The sequence below is a fragment of the Sinocyclocheilus rhinocerous genome, unplaced genomic scaffold, assembly GCF_001515625.1.
Source record: "Sinocyclocheilus rhinocerous isolate Xijiao unplaced genomic scaffold, SAMN03320098_v1.1 scaffold432, whole genome shotgun sequence".
In the NCBI taxonomy this organism is placed as follows: domain Eukaryota; kingdom Metazoa; phylum Chordata; class Actinopteri; order Cypriniformes; family Cyprinidae; genus Sinocyclocheilus; species Sinocyclocheilus rhinocerous.
The window spans coordinates 1,552,439-1,571,801 of NW_015627225.1; the positions used below are offsets into that span (position 1 = coordinate 1,552,439).

A 19,363-nucleotide genomic window follows, 5' to 3' on the forward strand; every position below is an offset into this window, starting at 1 on the left:
ATATATATATATATATATCATTTTTTAAATTAAAATAAATCATAAACAAGCTTATTTTTGAATTTAAAAAATAGAATAAAATCCACAGCATGAAAAAAGCTTGTGTTAAGTATTGATGAATAAAATTTAAAATAAATACATGCTAAAATATATTGAGCTTTGATGAATTTATATTCATCAAAAAAGTGTTTGGCTCTTATTAATATAAACATCTCATTGCACACCATATTATAATATTAATAGCACATTAATAAAAAAAAATAGTATTTAGGCCTCTGCATATATAAGTCTGAATACCTTTTCATGAAAGATGTCATCTCTGGTTTAGAAATAAAAAACTATGGAGAAAGCCGCAACTCTAGAAAGCACTCATTGTGATCTTTCACCCTTTCTCAATCTCTCTATGTTCCTTGAAGTGCTTTTTAATCACTTGTTGCCAGCAAAATGAAGGTGTGGTCATAACTTGTTGCAAAAGTTTCTACTTCATCCATTTCTAACAATTGGCTTATAATTATATATTCATTCATTCAATCCTTTTAAATAAGCTGTCATGATTGCTTCTGACTAAAACTTAACCACCCGTCCCTAATGTAATGTAAATCCACCATTCTATTTTTAACTAAATGAGATAAACCGTAGGTCAAATTCATAAACGTATGTGTCACTGTCGGTCGATTTGGTGAAACAATCAATTACACACACAATAGAATATAAATGTGATTGATTTGGGTTAAGATCATGGGTAAATATTTAACCAGTAAAAAATGATTAGATCACAGGTGTGCTCACGTATGTCTCCTCCAGTGCACGTCACAGCCCTGACTACAGCCTTTCTATTCACACCAGATCAGTCCTCAGTTCCCTTGACTCAAACAATGGCCCATTCATCACTTTCTGTTACAGTATGTGTCCGTCTGAAGCCAGATTTTTAAACGTGTCTCCTACTTCTTACACACTTGCTAAAAATAAAAACAGCAACTTCAAAATACACCATCGAAAATTTCATCTAAATCTAAAAGAAATCAACCTGACTGGAACCTCCTATATTGTTCCTGAATGCCAGAACACAATAAACATTCACTGCCCTGCCAGAGCTTTGTGTGCAATGTCAGTCTAAAATCACATCAAAAGCAAGTGAAAAGGAAAGTTAAAAGTTATTCAGATTCTCAGAGGATGTACAAAACAGAACATCCTCTTGGGTCCTCTCAATAAAGGGGAAAAGCAATTCTGCGATAGTTCCTACCAGGAACTTATTAGTTCAATATCTTCATCATATGATCAGACATTAGTCAGAAAACACAAAGGAAGCGGAAGGAAACTAACATCAAGGCTTGACATCAAATATTATAAATCATAACATCATATAGTGCTTATTGTTTCTCATAGTATCAGGACTAAAATCTCAGGTGCTTCATGTGGTAACTTTATTTAGAAACTTGGAAAAAGTCCAAAATATGATTCAATTTGACTAAATCCACCAGAATATATTACATAACAACAACAAGTCATTTTTAAGGGTCGGATTGGATATAAATTTCACCTCAAGATCACTTTTTACAGTGTTTCTGCCAAAAACCACAATCCGACCTACTGAGATGAGTTTTACTTTAGGTAAATGTACTTAAAAAAATGTATAAACAATTTTCATTCAGAAATTGCTAGCAAATTTCACAAATAATTTCAAAGTAGCTGCAAATAATATTGATGAAATAGTTTTCATTGTAAAACATATAATATTTTCTTTACAACTTTGAAAAATAATTTTTTACTGTGTGGTTTGCACCTGTTTGGCTGTACAACAGAGACCGTGAGTTGAATAATAGTTACTTAAATATACACAGTCTGTCAATCTAAATATCTTTCCTACACACACCTGGAGGCATGCAGCCAGGGACCCTCAGGGGTCCTAAGATGACAGGTGACAAATCACACACAAAACTGAAGGTGCAAAGTGATAATGGGTAAAGTTTGGTTGCATATTGGCTTACCTGTACGATCAGTTCCCCGTCGTGGAGTTCTCTCTCCACAGTATCAATTCCTCCACTCCCCCTCCTTCAGTTGACTGAAGTGAGCATAGTCCACACGCTCCTTCCCTCACACACACGCTGCCGCTAACAGAGCTGGGGCTTAAAAACACAATGGAAACCTGTCTGAAATGAGTCTGAACAGGTGAAATGACTGAATGTCCACTTCAGGTGTGATTATAAACTGAAGAAGTCGAAAGCGAGGGATGGTTTCAGCCCTTGGCAGAGAGGTAGACACGACGTGCCATATCAGAGCTCTCTGGACTGAAAGCGGTAGCTGGTTTTTCAGGTCTGGCCTGGCCCCCAAGGCGTGCCACATTCACAACACAGTTCACACACCGCTCTCGGTCAGTACTCACTTTTATTTAAACACACACATACACATGCAGTGCATTTCTCATTGACTTTCTCTGTGTAACAGAATGTAGAATAGTAGAAAATCATTACAAGATTAGCACACGTGCTGTACACATGCAAATCAAGGGCCACAGAGAGAGCTGATGTGGTTTACAGATGATGTCTTATCAGCCACATTTAAATATTCAATCAGATTCCCTTCAAGTACATCCTTAACACACACTCAACTGCAAATCGATTTGAGCAGATACCAGAACATCAGAGTTGTTGTAATTCACTTGGTTGATGAATATCCTGTTTTTGTCTGTCATTTAAGTCAATTAACCTATTCTAGTCTAATTATCAGACATTATTAACCAATTCACTTTTTATATTGAAATAAAGTTATTAGGCAAAATTGTATTGTGTAATTAATTATTTAGCATTAAAATTTAAAAATAATTTACATGTATATTACTATAACCGCATAATTAAGATGAGTCATACCTTGGTGTTTTCTGCAACTCTTTCTTTTCAAAAGCAATTTCTTTCAGAAAAAGGCATGTTTCATCCCTCCACCCCGACACACACACACACACACACACACACACACTAAAAGAAAGGGGACATTTGTTCTTTTTGAGGGATTCCTTCCTCTAAGGGATCTCATGATAGAGTTTCACTCATGGGTTTTCCAGTCGACCAGCCAGTGCAATATGCCTCAGCGGGAATCAAGTTACTTGTAAAGAGCAAAAGTGTTTTCTTTCCTTCTTTCTTTTTTATTTATATTTATTTATTTTTATGAGACAGCCACTTTCTGTTTTAGATATGTTCGAAATGAAATAACAGATATTACCATACTTTCTCTACACTTCTTGCCTCGTTTGTGAGTTCATGTTCCCTGATACAGCTTGTCCCAGTGGGAAATTTTATGGTTCTTGTGTTTGGCAGTTTGCACTCTTTTTCAGATGGCATCATTATATAACAAGAACACGTTTAACTGTCCTGCTCAGCTTTCACAAACAACTGGAGGAGAGTGGAGACTTACAGAAGAGACTCTATTGTCCTCGGCCTCAATCTAGTTCAAACAAAACTGATCCATAATGGTCACCGCTGCCAGTCTTACATTGTTCTTTTTAGCAGCATCATATGACCCATTTAAATGTACAGGTATTCAAGACGCAATCTGTCGAGGTTCGTCGTCTCGCGATACAAACGGTAATTTGACGCCACTAGCAGTTAGCCTCACAGCAATTGTCTAAAAGACATACCAAAAAAAAACATTTTTGTGACATATTTGTCATATGTACTTATGTAATAAAGCGATAGCCTACTTAATAATAGTACTTTTTGTGCTTTATCTACGTACTACGTGTTGTTACCTAGTCTGGTGTGCGCGACTTTGTGGGTTCGTTTCAGAGATTTTTGGCGACATATATGGACAGTTACACACTCTAATCTTACCGTTATTATTACTACAGCGTTTTAAATTTCTGTTGAAAACGAGATATTTTTGTATAGTAAAAATATCCTGCAAACTTTTAGTTTTGACGTCATGTTCAATATACTCAGCACGCAGCACCATTATTCTCACCCTGAGGTATCTTCAATAGACACGCATGCTTACAACAATAATTCTTAATTCAGTCAATTAACTTAACTCGCTCTTCAAAGTATCTTGCATAGACTATCTGCTCTACACATACACAAGATAAGAGCTGAAGTCAGGCTGTTTCCATTGGTCATCAGCAAACACATGGCGAGCGCAGGTACACACAGCACTGCAATCAGTCACCCATCTCAGGGCATTACACATCCGGCCCGAAGATTACACTGTTTACATAGTTTAAGCTGCTTTCGTTTGTCCATATATCACACTGTGGCTACCTTTTTTTCTCCCTCAAAGAGAGACTGCAAAAACAAGGCATTATAGCCTACAATACAGTGGCCCTAAGAGTTTGGTCTCTTAAAATTGCATGATTTACATTGCAGTCGATAACAAAATAAAAGTAGATAACAAATTATTTAATTAATATGTTTAATTTATCAACATTTGTTGATATTGGATATAGATAGCACCGTCTATTTGCTGACATCTGATGCTCACTTAAAAAAATCTTTAGTAACAGTATTTAATAATATGTTGAGTTTGTATTCATTGGATAAAATAGTAGGCCTATAGGCCTATAATTTACATATTTATCGGCAATTTATCGTTTATATCACCTATAATGTACTGGGGAATGTGCTCATTGGTATCTGCCAGAATTTTAATATGCACCTAAAACAAACCTCTTATTAAATATTTTGCTTATGTGTGTGCTTTTTATTTATATATTGTTCAGTTTGATATTTAGCTAGATTGTACAATGACATTTATACATTTTAAGTGTGACTTACAATTAAGTGTCCAAATACGTTTTGGGGCCACTTTATGCAATATTTATAAATGAATAAGTCGATAATATTATACTGTATAAGTGATATGTGATCCAATCTTCAGTATATTATCAGATTCCTTGTATAGCTATACATTTAAGTGGTTATAAGCAGATTTTCAGTATACACATCGATTTGCATTATGCAAGGGGAAAAACGTTACAAATTCAGGCAGATCTAGTTCTTGTAATACATCTTGTTCAAAGCTACTGGATGTGATTCACAAGCTCCTTATTATTTCCCTCAAAGAATAATTCCCAACAGGACATGTGAGAGCCTGTATAATTATTATCTTTGTATCAGTATTTGTATCCCAGGAGACAGGGCTGGGATCTCCTCATTGACAGGTAAAAACAAAAATCAGGTGTGTCCCATTCTCCCCTGGTGAGGTGGAGATGACCCTCCTTTTTATTATCAGATAAAGAAAAACTGGATAGTGGAAAGTAGGCTAATTGTGTGACTGTGACAGTTAAACCTACCTTTGTTTAAAAAAAAAAGGCAAAAACAGACAATAAGCACAACTGAGATATTTATAAAGCCTGGCGCAATCTGAATTTGATATTGTTTTTGCATTAATGAGGTAAAAAAAAAACAGTAAAATTTCACACGGACAATGTCTATTCAGAATTGAAGTTTTTGCCCACGTATGGCCGCTCCTTAAAACACAGATGGAATGAGGAAGAGAAGGACACACACACACACACAATTTTGTAAATATTTCCTGATGGGGACATCCTATTCATCTATGATTAATAAAATATGGTGCCAATAAACGTTATTCACACCCTTAAACAGTATTGAATCATAATGGACTTTAATCTAGATGCACACTTTTCTGTCACGTTGGGAGGTACTTGACTACTTGGGTGAAATAAACATTACAACATCTTTTTTTAATAATCAGTTCTTTATATATATATCTTTATTTATATATTTATATGCCAATGAGAAACAAATAACAATCATATTTACACAAACAAAAGCAAGCTAAGAGTCAGAGAAGAGCTCTGCAAAAAAAACAAAAAAAAAACATACCATACGGGACACAGACATATAACTGTAAATTATTGCTTTGTGTTCACGGGTTATGAACTACACTTAAAGTACTAGACAATATCTAGATCCAAACAGAACAGCAACGGTGATAGAACTGACTATCTGTAGACTTATAAAAAGAAAAGAAAGAACAAGATCATTTTACTGATACGGAGCAACTGCAACAACAGCCTTAAAGACAGTAAAAAATATCAATACATTATGCTGCCAATGGTAGGCTTATCTTACAACTCGGTACAAATTTGCTTCTTGTGTTCATATACTTAACTTCTTCCTTTTGTCTTAAAGGTTAACACACACAAAACTCAAAGAGTCCAAAACATTTGTTCATGCTGGTTATCAAGAACTCAAAGAGCTTTGTTCACCATGTTTCTCACCCCTGTATTGACTGAAACACAACAGGATGAAACAGGCAGGAGAAAAGGGCTGCATTCAGAGTGAGATACAAACGGGAAAGACTGCATCTATGGAAAAGTCACAGCATGCAGAAGTACAAAATAAAAAAAAGTTAATTATTTATTTCTATATTAAGTTATTTGCTAAATGAGTCCTTCATCTCTAAAGGATTGGCTTTTAAACAAAACACTTGAAATCTTTTTCTGACATGTAAGTAAGGGAGCAAGGCAATTTATAAAGTCACATGAATTTCACAGTTATTTGTTTGCATTATTTCTTTTTCATTGCATTTCAAAATATGACTGAATATCACTCAATGTTTAACTGAATTTTCTTTCTTTCTTTTTTTAAAATTATTTTTTGACTAAAATGTGACTTTTTTTATAAGGCTAATTTAACCGCCATCTTTATAAGCCTCTCTGCAATCCTCAATCTGATTGGTCAATCGTGACATTCTACTTCACTGACTGTACATTATTACTAAAACAAATATCTTAAAATGACATTTTCATCCATCCATTTTCATCTATTTTTACCTTTTTGGTATGAATTAACACAGTGGAGGTTTATAAACTGGAAAAACAATTATGAGACACAAAAGAACTGGGATAGTTCCACAGAAGAAAGAAAGTCATACAGGTTTGGAGTAAATGATGACAGAATTTTCATTTTTCGGTGGACTATCCCTTTATATGATTTGATCTGTCATTGCAAAATGCACAGCTTAACAATATGACAGTATCATTATCAGTACTCAGTTCTGGGTCACTCGGCACATTGATTTTAATTTTGAAACTTGAGCATGTCAATGTATATTCAATAAATCAATGAAGATATGAAAAACACCAAACATTGTCAGTGCTAAACAATGCAAGTGGTACAGAATCACGCCAAATAGAGATGGTGTAAAACTAAGACCCAAACCATGTGCTTTTTCCTAATTGTTTATCTGGCCTGCAAGTGAATGATGCGCTATACAAATACAAAATATCGAACTTTACACCTGACAACTATTTCTTCGCTTTCCAAGGCCAATCACTCTAAAAGACAGCGATCAGATATGCTTAAAGTTGCTTTAACATAGAGTATAAAATACGCCAGTCAGCATGCAAAAATGTGTGGTATCAAATACACAGTAAGAATAATACACATCTAACTTAGTAAACACCCTCTCATCATAACCGTTCTTACCATTTCCATTAAACAACTTGTCATCTCATTCTAGCATGGTATGAAAAGGCATAAATACGCACACGGGTCACAATCCCAGCGAGCCGCGCCACCTCTGCAGGTGTGCCAACCTGACCGATATGGAGATGAACGCGGACACGGCTGTCGAGAGAGAAACGGAGAAAGCAGAATGGGTCGGCTTCCTTTTTTTAAAGCGTTCTTTTCTTTGATGATCAATCAAAGTGACAAACAGTAACAAAGTTTACATGTAACCTACTTCTACGACTGTTAAATACAATTACTGCTCTTCAATGCTACAGTACAAAGACTCTAAATGAGGGAATGAAAGCGCTATGATTGTGAGACGGGGGTTGCAAGCTCATCGTCCCATGAGGCAGCAGTGAGACAGTGTGTTCAGTCCACGAGTCCAGTTCAGAACACCACACGTCACCTGTGCACGGAGCACCCCTCCACATCCATCCCATTCTTAGTTTAGCTTTTTTTGTTATTGAAATAAAGCGTGCCTTTCCCTGGATGAGAGAAAGAGACACAGAGAGAGAGAAAAACGTGTGAAGTGTGCCAAAGGTTTTAGTTGTAGACTTTCGGGGGACCGTCGGGGCGTCTGGTCTGGACAATCTTGGCTTTTGGCCGGGCTTCTTCCTCTTCCTCAGTATCGCTCTCACACACGTGGACCACCACGCTAGGAGTGGACTCTGTACCCGCATGCAGCTCGTACTTCTCACCTAGAGAGACAGATAAAAGATGAACACCTTTTGAAATGAATGGACATACTAAAAAAACATGAAGTTAGTTTCAGAACTCAAGCCTTCCTGCCCAGCCAAATATGTCCTCAATTTAGCTATGAACTTCTTCATCATTGAAGAAAGCCATGCTGTGGGCAGGACATTTTTAACTTTCATGAAAAGTCTAGTACAAACACATTCCCGGACATTCTGCATCCGTCATGTTTGCATTGTCTATTGAACCAAATGTTGACCTATGATATACTGACAACAACCGCAAAAACTGTTAAAGAAGAACTTCCCAAGAACAAGAAAACTTTCTTTGCATGGCTTGGACAAACTGTACAGCTAATGTAAATTATGAGGCAAATTAAACCCTAAAACCATAGGTCCCTATAAATTAACAAAATGGTCTGTGATTAAAAATAATAATAATAATGTTATACAAAATTATTTTTGTCTCTAGTTCAACATGGTGCTCTTCTCAGGCTATATAATACTAAAAAATCTATTATTAATAAGAATATACAAAATTATTTTTGCCTCTAGCTCAACACAGTGTTCTTCTAAGACTAGGCTATCTATCTATTCATCCATCCAATATATATATATATATATATATCATTTTTTTTTGCATTTAGTTCAACATGATATATGGTGCTCCAACAACTCTTACTGAAGAGCGGAATAAGAGTATTATGTCATATCATCAACAATTAAAATGAGAAAACTCAGTAATCCAGATATGAAGAATGGAGCCCAAAACATTTTGTGTTAGATTGTTTTTGCCATCTTGCATCGGGTGGACATTTTATAGATAAATGTCCAGATAAATGTCCTCTCACTAACCAATTATGAGATTTGAAAGCCATTAAAAGATTAAGTTTTAGATTAAGTAATAGAAGCACCACCACTGAGAACACACAAACACTGAGAAACAGAATGAGGGTTGCTATAGTAACGAGCCAACCAATAAGAGGTGATAAAAGGTTTGTCTGGCAGGAAGTCAGTGTGTGTGTGTGTGTGTGTGTGTGTGTGTGTGTGTGTGGCATGCTTCCAGGCAGTGAGAGAACAGGGCAGTTCTCATCCATGAATCTCTGTTTTTCTTGCTCAGCCTCAGCTGCCTCTTCCTCCAAAAGGCCATGAGCAATCTGAAGCAACAAGCTCTGGAGCACAGAGACAAAGACGTAGCATAGACAGCATTCAACAAGAGAGTCACTGACAGTTCATATAGCTCAGATCACATGACGAAAGACATGACCTCACCTTCAGATTTTGCCTGCGGCTGGACGACATCTTTTTCCTATCAGAAAGCAAATGTTTACAATTTCAGAGAGTGCAGAACAGTGCATCATTTAGTGGTTGGGGTGATTATGGTTGGGAGAAACAGATGGAACATCCATGCTAAAATACTTTTGATAATAGTAATAATAGCATTTATGCTAGTATAAATACAAAATGATCATGATGCTAAATGTGTTTGCTGAGTTCAGTAATCAAGGACTTAGTGACTTGACCTTTTTCACACCACACAAACATTATGATGTTGTAACTCAATACTTACTCAGACATCTTGCCGGGCTCTGTGTGGCGACCTCTGTGAAGGTGAAGACGCCTGTGGGTGGCAGGTGGGGGTGTTACTGCCTTCAATCTAATGGAAACAATTTGCATTCAGTCATCGGTTCTGCAGCAGGTCTAAATTTGGCTGGGATAATGTGAAAGAGAGATGGGTGTGTGAGTGTCGAGACCCACAGAAGTGTTAGGTGTTTAAGGGTTTGAATTTGAGAAGCAGTTGTCTTGTGCTCTTTTTTTAGTGTTCCTTTGTAGGAAGCAGAAGGTCTGCACCAATACAGAAGGCGAGACAGCTGACAGACAACTTGCTGCCTCTTGAAGAATCTCCTCGACTTCAACACTCAACAGCTGAAACCCTCCACAACTGTAAAAATACTTTCTGCTCTATTAGTTCTATATTTTTCTTGCCAAAAAAGATTTTGGATTGGACGTGGACTGAGTTGGGGGTTGCTATAGTAACGAGCCAACCAATAAGAGGTGATAAAAGGTTTGTCTGGCAGGAAGTCAGTGTGTGTGTGTGTGTGTGTGTGTGTGTGTTGTGATATGTACCAGCAGGGGGCGCAGACACAGCACACATGAAGAGGAACATCTAAAACTGTTTTAACAGTCCATTTCTGTTTACTGTTGCCACCTATTACAGTTCAGTTTTTAAACACAATAAACACAATATTTGATCACCAATATTTTTTTTTTTTACAATACAGCATCCTTGTAATATCATTTTAGCCTTCTTGCCATTTTAATTCATCATACAGTAGAGGGATATCAGGAGATGGTGAAGAAGATGGAGGAATGGGATCTGGAAATGTGGCCCCAAAAATAATTTTAACACTAAAGTCACATTAAAAAATGTATATGCAATTGAATTTGATCAGGGATTGTCAACATTTTCCAATTCAGGGACCCCCCATATATGCTTCATCTTCTCAGTAACACTGACTGTATAATAACTTTCATGAAATCATGAATAAACATTAAATACAACTAGTGCTGACCTACACTACCGATCAAAACGAAAGTAAGGTTGATACTATTCAATAAGGACACATTCAATTGATCACAGTAAAGACTTTTACATTGTTACTTTCTTATTTCTTATATCTTAACACATATGATAGAATACAGTTATTTTGAATTGCAATAATATTTCACTATATCACTGTTTTTACTGTATCAAATAAATTTAGACTTGGTGTGTATAAGACATTTCTTTTAAATACATGAAAAAATACTTACGGATAGTTTCTTAGTTTACCATAACAAATCCTGGATTCATTGCATCCAGTGCCTGACAGAAATGTGCATTTTAAGGTTTATACACTCCGAGGCAAACAAAATAAAGCTATAGAAGAAATTGTCCACATTTGGGGACTGATAAATATATCAGTCCCCTTTAAGAACTTTCTATATTGTATATTATCAGTCCATAGCCCCTGGCAAAAGATAAATACAAAAAAAAAATATATATAACACTTCACAAAAAAGCACAAGCACACTTTTCAAGAAAATGTTTGTACTCCAAATGCTTTTGGGGTCACTTAATCTATCTACAGAAGTTCGCAAGTGTTTTTAATCCACTTTTGGTGTGAAAACCAGTGTTTGAGTCAGTGAGGACACATACATTTGGTTCAGATGGTTACACACACTTACACTCAGCACAGCTTGTTTGTATGTGTGGGAGTAAGTAGCATATGCTTGTATGCTGACTGTGTGTGTGTGTTTGTGTTTTGTACCTGGTCCCAATTTGGCCACAGCACACAGCAGGTCGTAGTTGATCAAAGGTGTGGCATCTTCACTCTGGCTCCATCCCACAGGTGGGGACGCAGGTGGAGAGATGAGGAACTGCTTGACAGGTTGAGGTGGGGCAAGGTATGTCTTGTCCATGTCGTCCCTTGAATTCTGCACCTGTGGTCAGAGAGAAAAAAGATGGGGTGATAACGTGAAAAACAAGACTAAACAGTACAAGAAAAAACTCCTCTCCTTTTAAATTAAATACATCCTCTTAGCTAAATATAGCACAGTTCAGGCCCAGATCTAATTGATTTGAAGGAATATTCTCACCATAGTTACATCTCTCTGAAGGAAACAGGCTAATCTTTCACTGTTTAAAAGACACACGTCGTCCTACCTAGATCATATCCGCACTCCTACACAGCAGCACACAAATACACAGAATCATTGTGAGGAGTGCGTCCACTCTTTCTGTGCTCTGAATAAAACACGTGGAGCACATTTACTACATACTGATTCTAGAAATATAATTGTGTCTGTCTGATTTCACACAATTAATAGCAATGATGATTAGTCACACGAAAGTCTCCACAGTGTGTGTGTGTGTGTGTTACTGTGCTGGGAACTGTGTGTTCTTTGACTATCCCTAGCTGACAGACCTCTGAGAGGAGAAATGAAGAACTAAACTCCCCTCTTCTCTCATCTGGTCTCCTGCTAATGTTACACTGAGAGTCCTGAGATCTCAGCTCATGTTGCTTCCGATAATTGTCCTATTATTGTCAAAGACGATGTTTTAAATGAATCAAATGCCTTATGCACCTTGCTTGATTCATAATGTTACGGTGGGTACAAACTTGCTATGCCCTTCCTCGTTTACATCTGGTGTAGCAAGTAAAAGAACTGTATAATTATCTTTTTTGTATGTATTTGTTTTTGGGTATTTTTAAATGTTCAATTTGAAAATGCTCCAATAAACATAACATACAAAAAACATTGTATGAACATTGAACAGAACATTGGCTATATGCAAGCTTCAGGGGAGAGCAAAATTATGAAAAATTAATACATGAATTTGAATGAATATGAACTTACATTGCCATTTAAAGGTTTTGTCAGTAAGCTTTTTTAAAGAAATGAATACTTTTATTTAGAATGCATGCATTAAATCTATCAAAAGTGAAATTAAAGGCATTTACAAAGTTACAAATTTTTTTAAAATAAATGTTGTAATATTGAACTTTCTATTCTTCAAAGAATCCTGAAAAATATTTGTTTCCACAAAAAATATTTACAGCACAACTGTTTTAAACACTGATAACAAGAAATGATAGTTGAGCATCAAATCAGCATATTAGTAATTCAAACAGCATATTGTAATTTCTGAAGGATCACGTGACACTGAAGACTGCAGTAATGACTGATGAAAATTCAGCTTTGCCATCACAGGAATAAATTACATTTTAAAATATATTAATATAGAAATTAAAGGAAAAATGTTATTTTAAATTGTAATAATATTTCACAATATCATTGTTCTTATTGTATTTTTGATTAAAATAAATTCAACCTTAAAATAAAACTTCTTTCAAAAACACTAAAAAAAATCTTACAGACACCAAACTTTAGAACAGAATTGTGTATTTCGGTCTTTTTGGAACTATATCTTCAGTTTATAGTATTTGAATATAGTTCCCAAGTCACATGGACTAATTTTAGAGTTTGACAGCTCCTGCACACAGGTTTGGAACAACATGAGGGTGAATAAATGATGACAGAATTTTCATTTCTGGAAGAACTATCCCTTTAATGAAGAATGAAACATACTAAAGATTAAAGCACTGACCTGTGCGAAGTACAATTTTAGTTTTGTGCCGTTGAAATCGGATTCATGGAGCTCGATGCGTGCGCGTGCAGCAGCCTCTGGAGTGCTAAAGCTGATCCGAACTCTTCTGAAACTCTTGAACATCTGGAAGGACGTCTGATCATCATAGATCCTGAACAGAGCCTCAAACCGCTCCTGAGGAGAATTACAAACAAAACACATTTCAGAACTGCTTCAGTTCTCCATTAAATAACTTGATGTCTACTGTAAACGTTTGCAGTGTGTAATTTCACAATTCTGCTGATGTTTTTAGCATTTGTGTTATTATGAAACTAGCATCATGCTCTCCTGTGCCCTAGAAGCACTGTACAGGACCCTTCAGTGCTGATTTAGACGGTTTTGAACAGGAGGCAGGTGAAATATGAAGAGTGACCTTTATTGTGCTGATGGAGCAAGTACAGAGAGAACGGTGACAGGAAGAAAATAAAACAAAAGGTTCATTCAAGGACACCAGAACAACTTCTAGATTTACCCCACACAATGTCCATATTCACTATACTGACAAGGCCAATTAACTGTTGTTTAAGATATAAGCGTGTTGTTTGATATGTTTTGATATAAATTTGTATCATTTCTCTATCCCTTTTAATTTCTATGAATAAAACTATAATTTGAATAAATTTAATATTTAAATTGTAAGAATAATAATTTATCATTTTTGCTGTCCGTATGCAGCTTGTTTGTGTTTGCATTTCAGTGTTTCTGTTCCCACACATACAGGTTTGTTTTGAACTCAGACACTGTGTAACAAGAGGGGATGTGCCAATCACTAATTCATGTGCAGCTCTGAGTGTTTCCTGCAAGCGGTGTAGACTTACACACTACCCAGGTGGAAGGAGTGGACATCCGCCTTCATGACACGCCAGCTCTGTGTGTGTAAGGGAGAGTGTGTGTGGCATGTAAAATCAACCCCAGCTAAAAACACCATGATTTTAATGCTAGTATTGCCACGCTGTTAACCAGCAAATCTCAGCTGATTAAGCTCGTCAATCTGCAAGTGAAACTTGTTTATCATGGATATTTCATTGGTTAAGCTGGCTAAGAAGGCAGAATATATAGTGTATGGACTCATTCTATTGTGTTCTTTTTTACCTTTTTAGTGCTTGACAGCCCCTGGTCACTAAACATTCCAGTATACAGGTTTGGAACGACATGAGGGTGAATAAATGACTTCATTTCTGGATGAACTATTCCTTTAATGAAAAATGAAACATATTAAAGATTAACACGCTGACCTGTGCAAAGTAGTTTTAGTTTAGTGATGTTGACATCAGATTCGTGGAGATAAGGAGGACACATACCATGATGACCTGCTTCATCATTAAATGAACTGTAACATATGAATGCATACATGCATAAATGAATTGAAATAAACAAACAAAATAAATATAATTGAAAGGAATACTGATAAAAGTGCATAATATTAAAATTCTGGCCAATACATATAAGAAGACTATTATTTTCATGCTATGGTTGCTATTAAAATTATATACTACTTTGACAAAAGAAATCAAAATAATCACTAAAAGCTCAATTTAAATGTACAGTATGAACAATGGATAATTATTTTGAGTTTTACAAAAGATTACATTTAACAGTATTAATTAAATAATTAATTGATTTAATTACTAATTAAATAACTACGTTTTTAAAGATTTTATTTCTTTTGTATGGGATTGATATGTTGTGCATCCCTAATACAATTTCTTTAAGAAATTATATAATATATAAATATATGATTGTTTCTATTATGATGGCCCAGCATCAAAAAAGGAGAGCTGGGGTTTTCTCTCTCAGTGTGTTGCTGGACAGACACTGCAGCGAAACTTCAAAGATCACATCAGCATCCAGTAAACAAAAGCTCATTGTTTAATCCGATAGCAACATTTCACAGGCAGGGAACAGGCCCCTTTTCAAAGCAGCATTGCAGATAAGTGTTCAGGACACTGGTGTGATGTAAGGCCTGTGTAACTCTGTTATGCAACAGCACAGGTGTGTGTTGGCTCACTTCACACCTCTGCCAATCACATGTCTTATACACCTTTTACCTGCCTGGAAAGCATAAGCAGGTGGTGACACACGAGATCACTGTGGTCAGCTTTAATGGAGGGCAGAGAGAAATATTTACAACTACTGTACTGATGGAAAACTGCAATCTGGAAAAAAAACCTTGCAGATATTCACACCCCAACAGAGCAGAAAAAGTGATAGTTACATATTTAAAAAAGTACTTCATTAGGCTGATTAAAATGATAATGTGTTATTCTTTTTATCACTTCATTAAAATAACCATCTAATTCATTTATTAATTTAGCTTTTTTATTTGAATGCAACCAAATAAAAAGTAAAACAAAAACTTCATAGTTCACACTATCCAAGACATTTTTGATGAAATGTTTGGAGAGGCTTCTGTTCCTCTGTGGAAACACATCTGGCTAGTGAGGTCAAGCATTAAAATTCTTCAGTCAGGCATTAGTCCAGGACAGTCCATCTATGAACTCTGTAAAAAGTATTTCAGAAAGATGGAATGCACATGACTATGAGATTTAAACAGACTTGGGAAAGAAATTCCCAAAACAAGAAGAGTCAGACAAAGAGTCTCAGAGAGATTTAAAGAGGCGACACTCCAAATAAAAAGCCTCTAAAAGCCTCTTAGAAGTAAAAAGCCTCTAAAAAGAAATGCTAGAGAATTAGACTGAGAGAATCGTTTGAGAGAGTGAGTAGAGACCGATTGAGCAGAGTACAATATGTGTGGTGCATCTGACTGTAATCTATTTAATTGTTTGCAAAACACATTACATTTTTTTCCGTCTGTCAAACGCAAAGTACAGTGGTGTCTAGATGACTGCATTCACTTATTTCTGCTCGCATTGCATTCACTTATGAATGGTAAAACAATGAATTGAACAGTTTCAGATACATGATATGCATGAAAAACTGTAATGCAACTGACGTGTATTGTCCGATGCACCAGTGAGTTCATAATTCTAAAAAACTTTATAAATATATTAAAAAATGTTGTACTCAAGTATAGTTTTAGCACTGAATATTAATAATGTAAACTACTGAGATGGTAACTGTGATTTTTTTCTAAACAGAGGAAGCATTTTTTTCAGCCAAACAGCTATTGTTGGAAAGTGGATTCAAAAATTTGAGTAAAACACGTGAAAAAATAGTTTTAAAAATTAAATAAATCCTTGTTTTCCATACTATTTTACACTAAATGAGCAAGAAGAATTATATTTTCACCTATATAGTAGTACATAATGATAAACAGCAACATTTTATAAAGATTTTAATAGAAATACTAGTTAAGAGAATACATATTTGCAATGCTGCCTAAATAAATATTGTCAGATAAATTATTGTGAATATATCATGAGTTTTTAATCACCAGGCCCATACATTACACGGCTCAGAGTATACTTATCCTCTTGTCCTCATACTACAGTCTCCTCAGAAAGTGACTTTAGGACAAGCTCCACACATGTACTCAATACAGAAAGCCATTAAAAAGCGAGTATGACCCATGAATCTGGGGCATATGGTGCACTGGGACGCTAGCATGATTTTGGGCTGAGAATAGAACCATAAATAATTAAGAAGATTTATCCGTTAAACGAGTGGGAGATGTTTTTAATTACCCTGCTGATGTTACACAACCCTGACGACTAGCCGCCAATCAAAAAGCCCTTGGGTGATACAGACTGGAGCAGATTCAAAGAAACACTGTACTACAACTACAAATTCCTAAATATAGACAAAAACATATTCACTCGAAAAACATAGTTCAACTCGACAGACGCACAAATTTTATTACATGTCCCCATAAAGACCATATCACATCTGGTTTCCTGTAATTCAGGTGCTCATTGTTCGGCCTGTCAGTAAATAATGAGTGAACTTTTGCTGCCTTAAATCAAGTCTTTGTCCAAAACAGAGTCTGGAAACTGGAGGACCAACCCAGAACACAAAATCTAAATGTTATCATAATGTCACACACGAGTCATTCATCCAAGCAGCCGAGGTGCCAACTCGCCAGGCACAAAACAGTTTTGCACAAAAGAAGCTGATCCCTGACCTTCTGTGAAAGGAAATCTCTGTAAGTGGCAGAAGCGATTCATCACAAGTGCCGTAAATGCAAAGGGCACTGTTTTCCCTCAGCGTTATCAGCACAGAGTTAAACAACAACAACAAATGCTGTCATCCTGATTGGCTCTGGTGGAATTGGTGCCATCGCTCAGGTCTGTTGTGGTTTTTATACAAGGATCAATGGTAGGGAACAAATCCAATTGACAGACCTGATGAAAAAGCCCCGGGGAATTTTCCAGAGTTCAAAGATGGGTGCAGTGATATCCATCCCATAATTCCATGCCGTTATAGGAATTTCTGATATCTGAAAAAACCTTTGTTGTCTAAACCGACTGATTTCTTACTATGTTCAGTGCAGTTCTTCAATATGGAATTCAATCAAGATATCTATAGAATGGTATCTGATAGGGGTGCTCTGACATGAAAAGCTTGTCTTGCCCTTATTTTTGTGGTGATCCTGCTTGTGCTGCCAAAACAGCACTGACATGCCAAGTCATGGACTCTACAAGCCCCCTGAAGGTGTCTTGTGGTATCTGGCACCAAGACGTTGACAGCAGATCCTTCTTGTCCTTAAAGGGATAGTTCACCCAAAAATGAAAGTTCTGTCATTAATTACTCACCCTCATGTCGTTCCAAACCCGTAAGACCTTCTTTCATCTTCAGAACACAAATTAAGATATTCTGATGAAATCCGAGAGCTTTCTGACAAGACAGTAATGTAACTGAAATATTCCCAGGCCCAGAAAGGTAGAAAGGACATCATTAAAATAGTCCATGTGACATCAGTGGTTCAACCGTAATTTTACGTAGCTACGAGAATACATTTTGTGTGCAAAGAAAACAAAAATAGTGACTTTATTCAACAATTCTTCTCTTCCACGTCACCGTCCTCCACCATTATCTGTCTATGCAGGGTCAGAAAGCTCTCAGATTTCATCAAAAATATCTTACTTTGTGTTCTGAAGATGAACCAAGGTCTTACAGTTTTGGAACGACGTGAGGGTGAGTAATTAATGAGAGAATTTTCATTTTTGCGTAAACTATCCCTTTAAGCAAAGAGGTTGAGCCACCATGGATTGGACTGGTTGGTCCAGCACATCCCATAGATTTTCAATCAGATTAACTTCTGAAGAATTCTGAGATCAGGACAACACCTTGAACTCTTCATTATGTTTCTTTAAACCATTCCTGAAAAATTGCTGAAAGAGGCTACTGCCATATCATTGTAATAAACGGTGTACCTGGTCTGCGATGAAGTTGAGGTAGGTGGCTTGTGTCCACATGAATGGCCAGAAACAGGGTTTCCCATTAGAACATTGCCCAGATCATCACAATCCCTCCACCAGCTTATCATCTTCCCGTAGTGTATCCTGGTGCCATTACATCCAAGTATACACAATGTAAAAGAAAAGGGGACTCATCAGACCAGACATCCTTCTTCCACTGCTCCATTTCTGTTGCTTGTGTGCCCATTCTATGAGCTTTTGGCTGTGGACAGAGGCCATCATGGGCATTCTGACCAGTCATCACATTCACAGACCCATCATTAAAAGTGTTTCCATAGACCTTCTACTATCGATGATCCATACACATTCTGTAACCAATTTGCGGTTTATCCGTCTTTGGACCGCTGTTGGTAGGTTCTCACAAATGCTGACCAGGAGCATCTTACAAGCCTCACTGTTTCAGAGATGCTATGATGCTAAAATGCATTTTAATATAAAATTGTTATTTATATCTAAATAATTTATTATATTTATTAAATATATATATATATATATATATATATATATATAAACAATACTGTGAAAATATTATTACATTTTATAAATGTTATTCATTTTATATTAAATATTATACAATGTTTATTAATTATATATTAAAATACATTTTAAATGTAATTTCGTCCTATGATGACAAAG

General features: G+C 36.1%; 2 protein-coding genes across 5 annotated transcripts in view; both read right to left on the reverse strand.

Annotated features, from left to right (window-relative positions):
* The window catches only part of LOC107721522 (noncompact myelin-associated protein-like), a 9,785-nt gene extending 5,667 nt beyond the window's left edge, over nucleotides 1–4,118 (reverse strand). The window contains exons 1-2 of one of the 3 annotated variants that reach the window (XM_016529608.1): nucleotides 4,067–4,118; nucleotides 1,989–2,126 (exon numbers count right to left, since the gene is read on the reverse strand). The gene's annotated coding sequence lies outside the window, so the exon portion shown is untranslated. Of the gene's footprint in view, nucleotides 1–1,988; nucleotides 2,274–3,954; nucleotides 4,008–4,066 lie in introns of those variants that run through there. The other 2 variants (XM_016529605.1, XM_016529596.1) reach the window with 2 other exon arrangements.
* A 1,408-nt stretch (nucleotides 4,119–5,526) lies between these two features.
* The window catches only part of rcan3 (regulator of calcineurin 3), a 29,513-nt gene continuing 15,676 nt past the window's right edge, over nucleotides 5,527–19,363 (reverse strand). For both annotated transcript variants that reach the window (XM_016529562.1, XM_016529571.1), the window contains 3 exons: nucleotides 13,311–13,484; nucleotides 11,470–11,641; nucleotides 5,527–8,164 (listed from right to left, as the gene is read on the reverse strand). In XM_016529562.1, coding sequence (XP_016385048.1) covers nucleotides 8,010–8,164; nucleotides 11,470–11,641; nucleotides 13,311–13,484 — 501 coding nt within the window. In that variant the 3' untranslated portion in view covers nucleotides 5,527–8,009. The remainder of the gene's footprint in view (nucleotides 8,165–11,469; nucleotides 11,642–13,310; nucleotides 13,485–19,363) is intronic.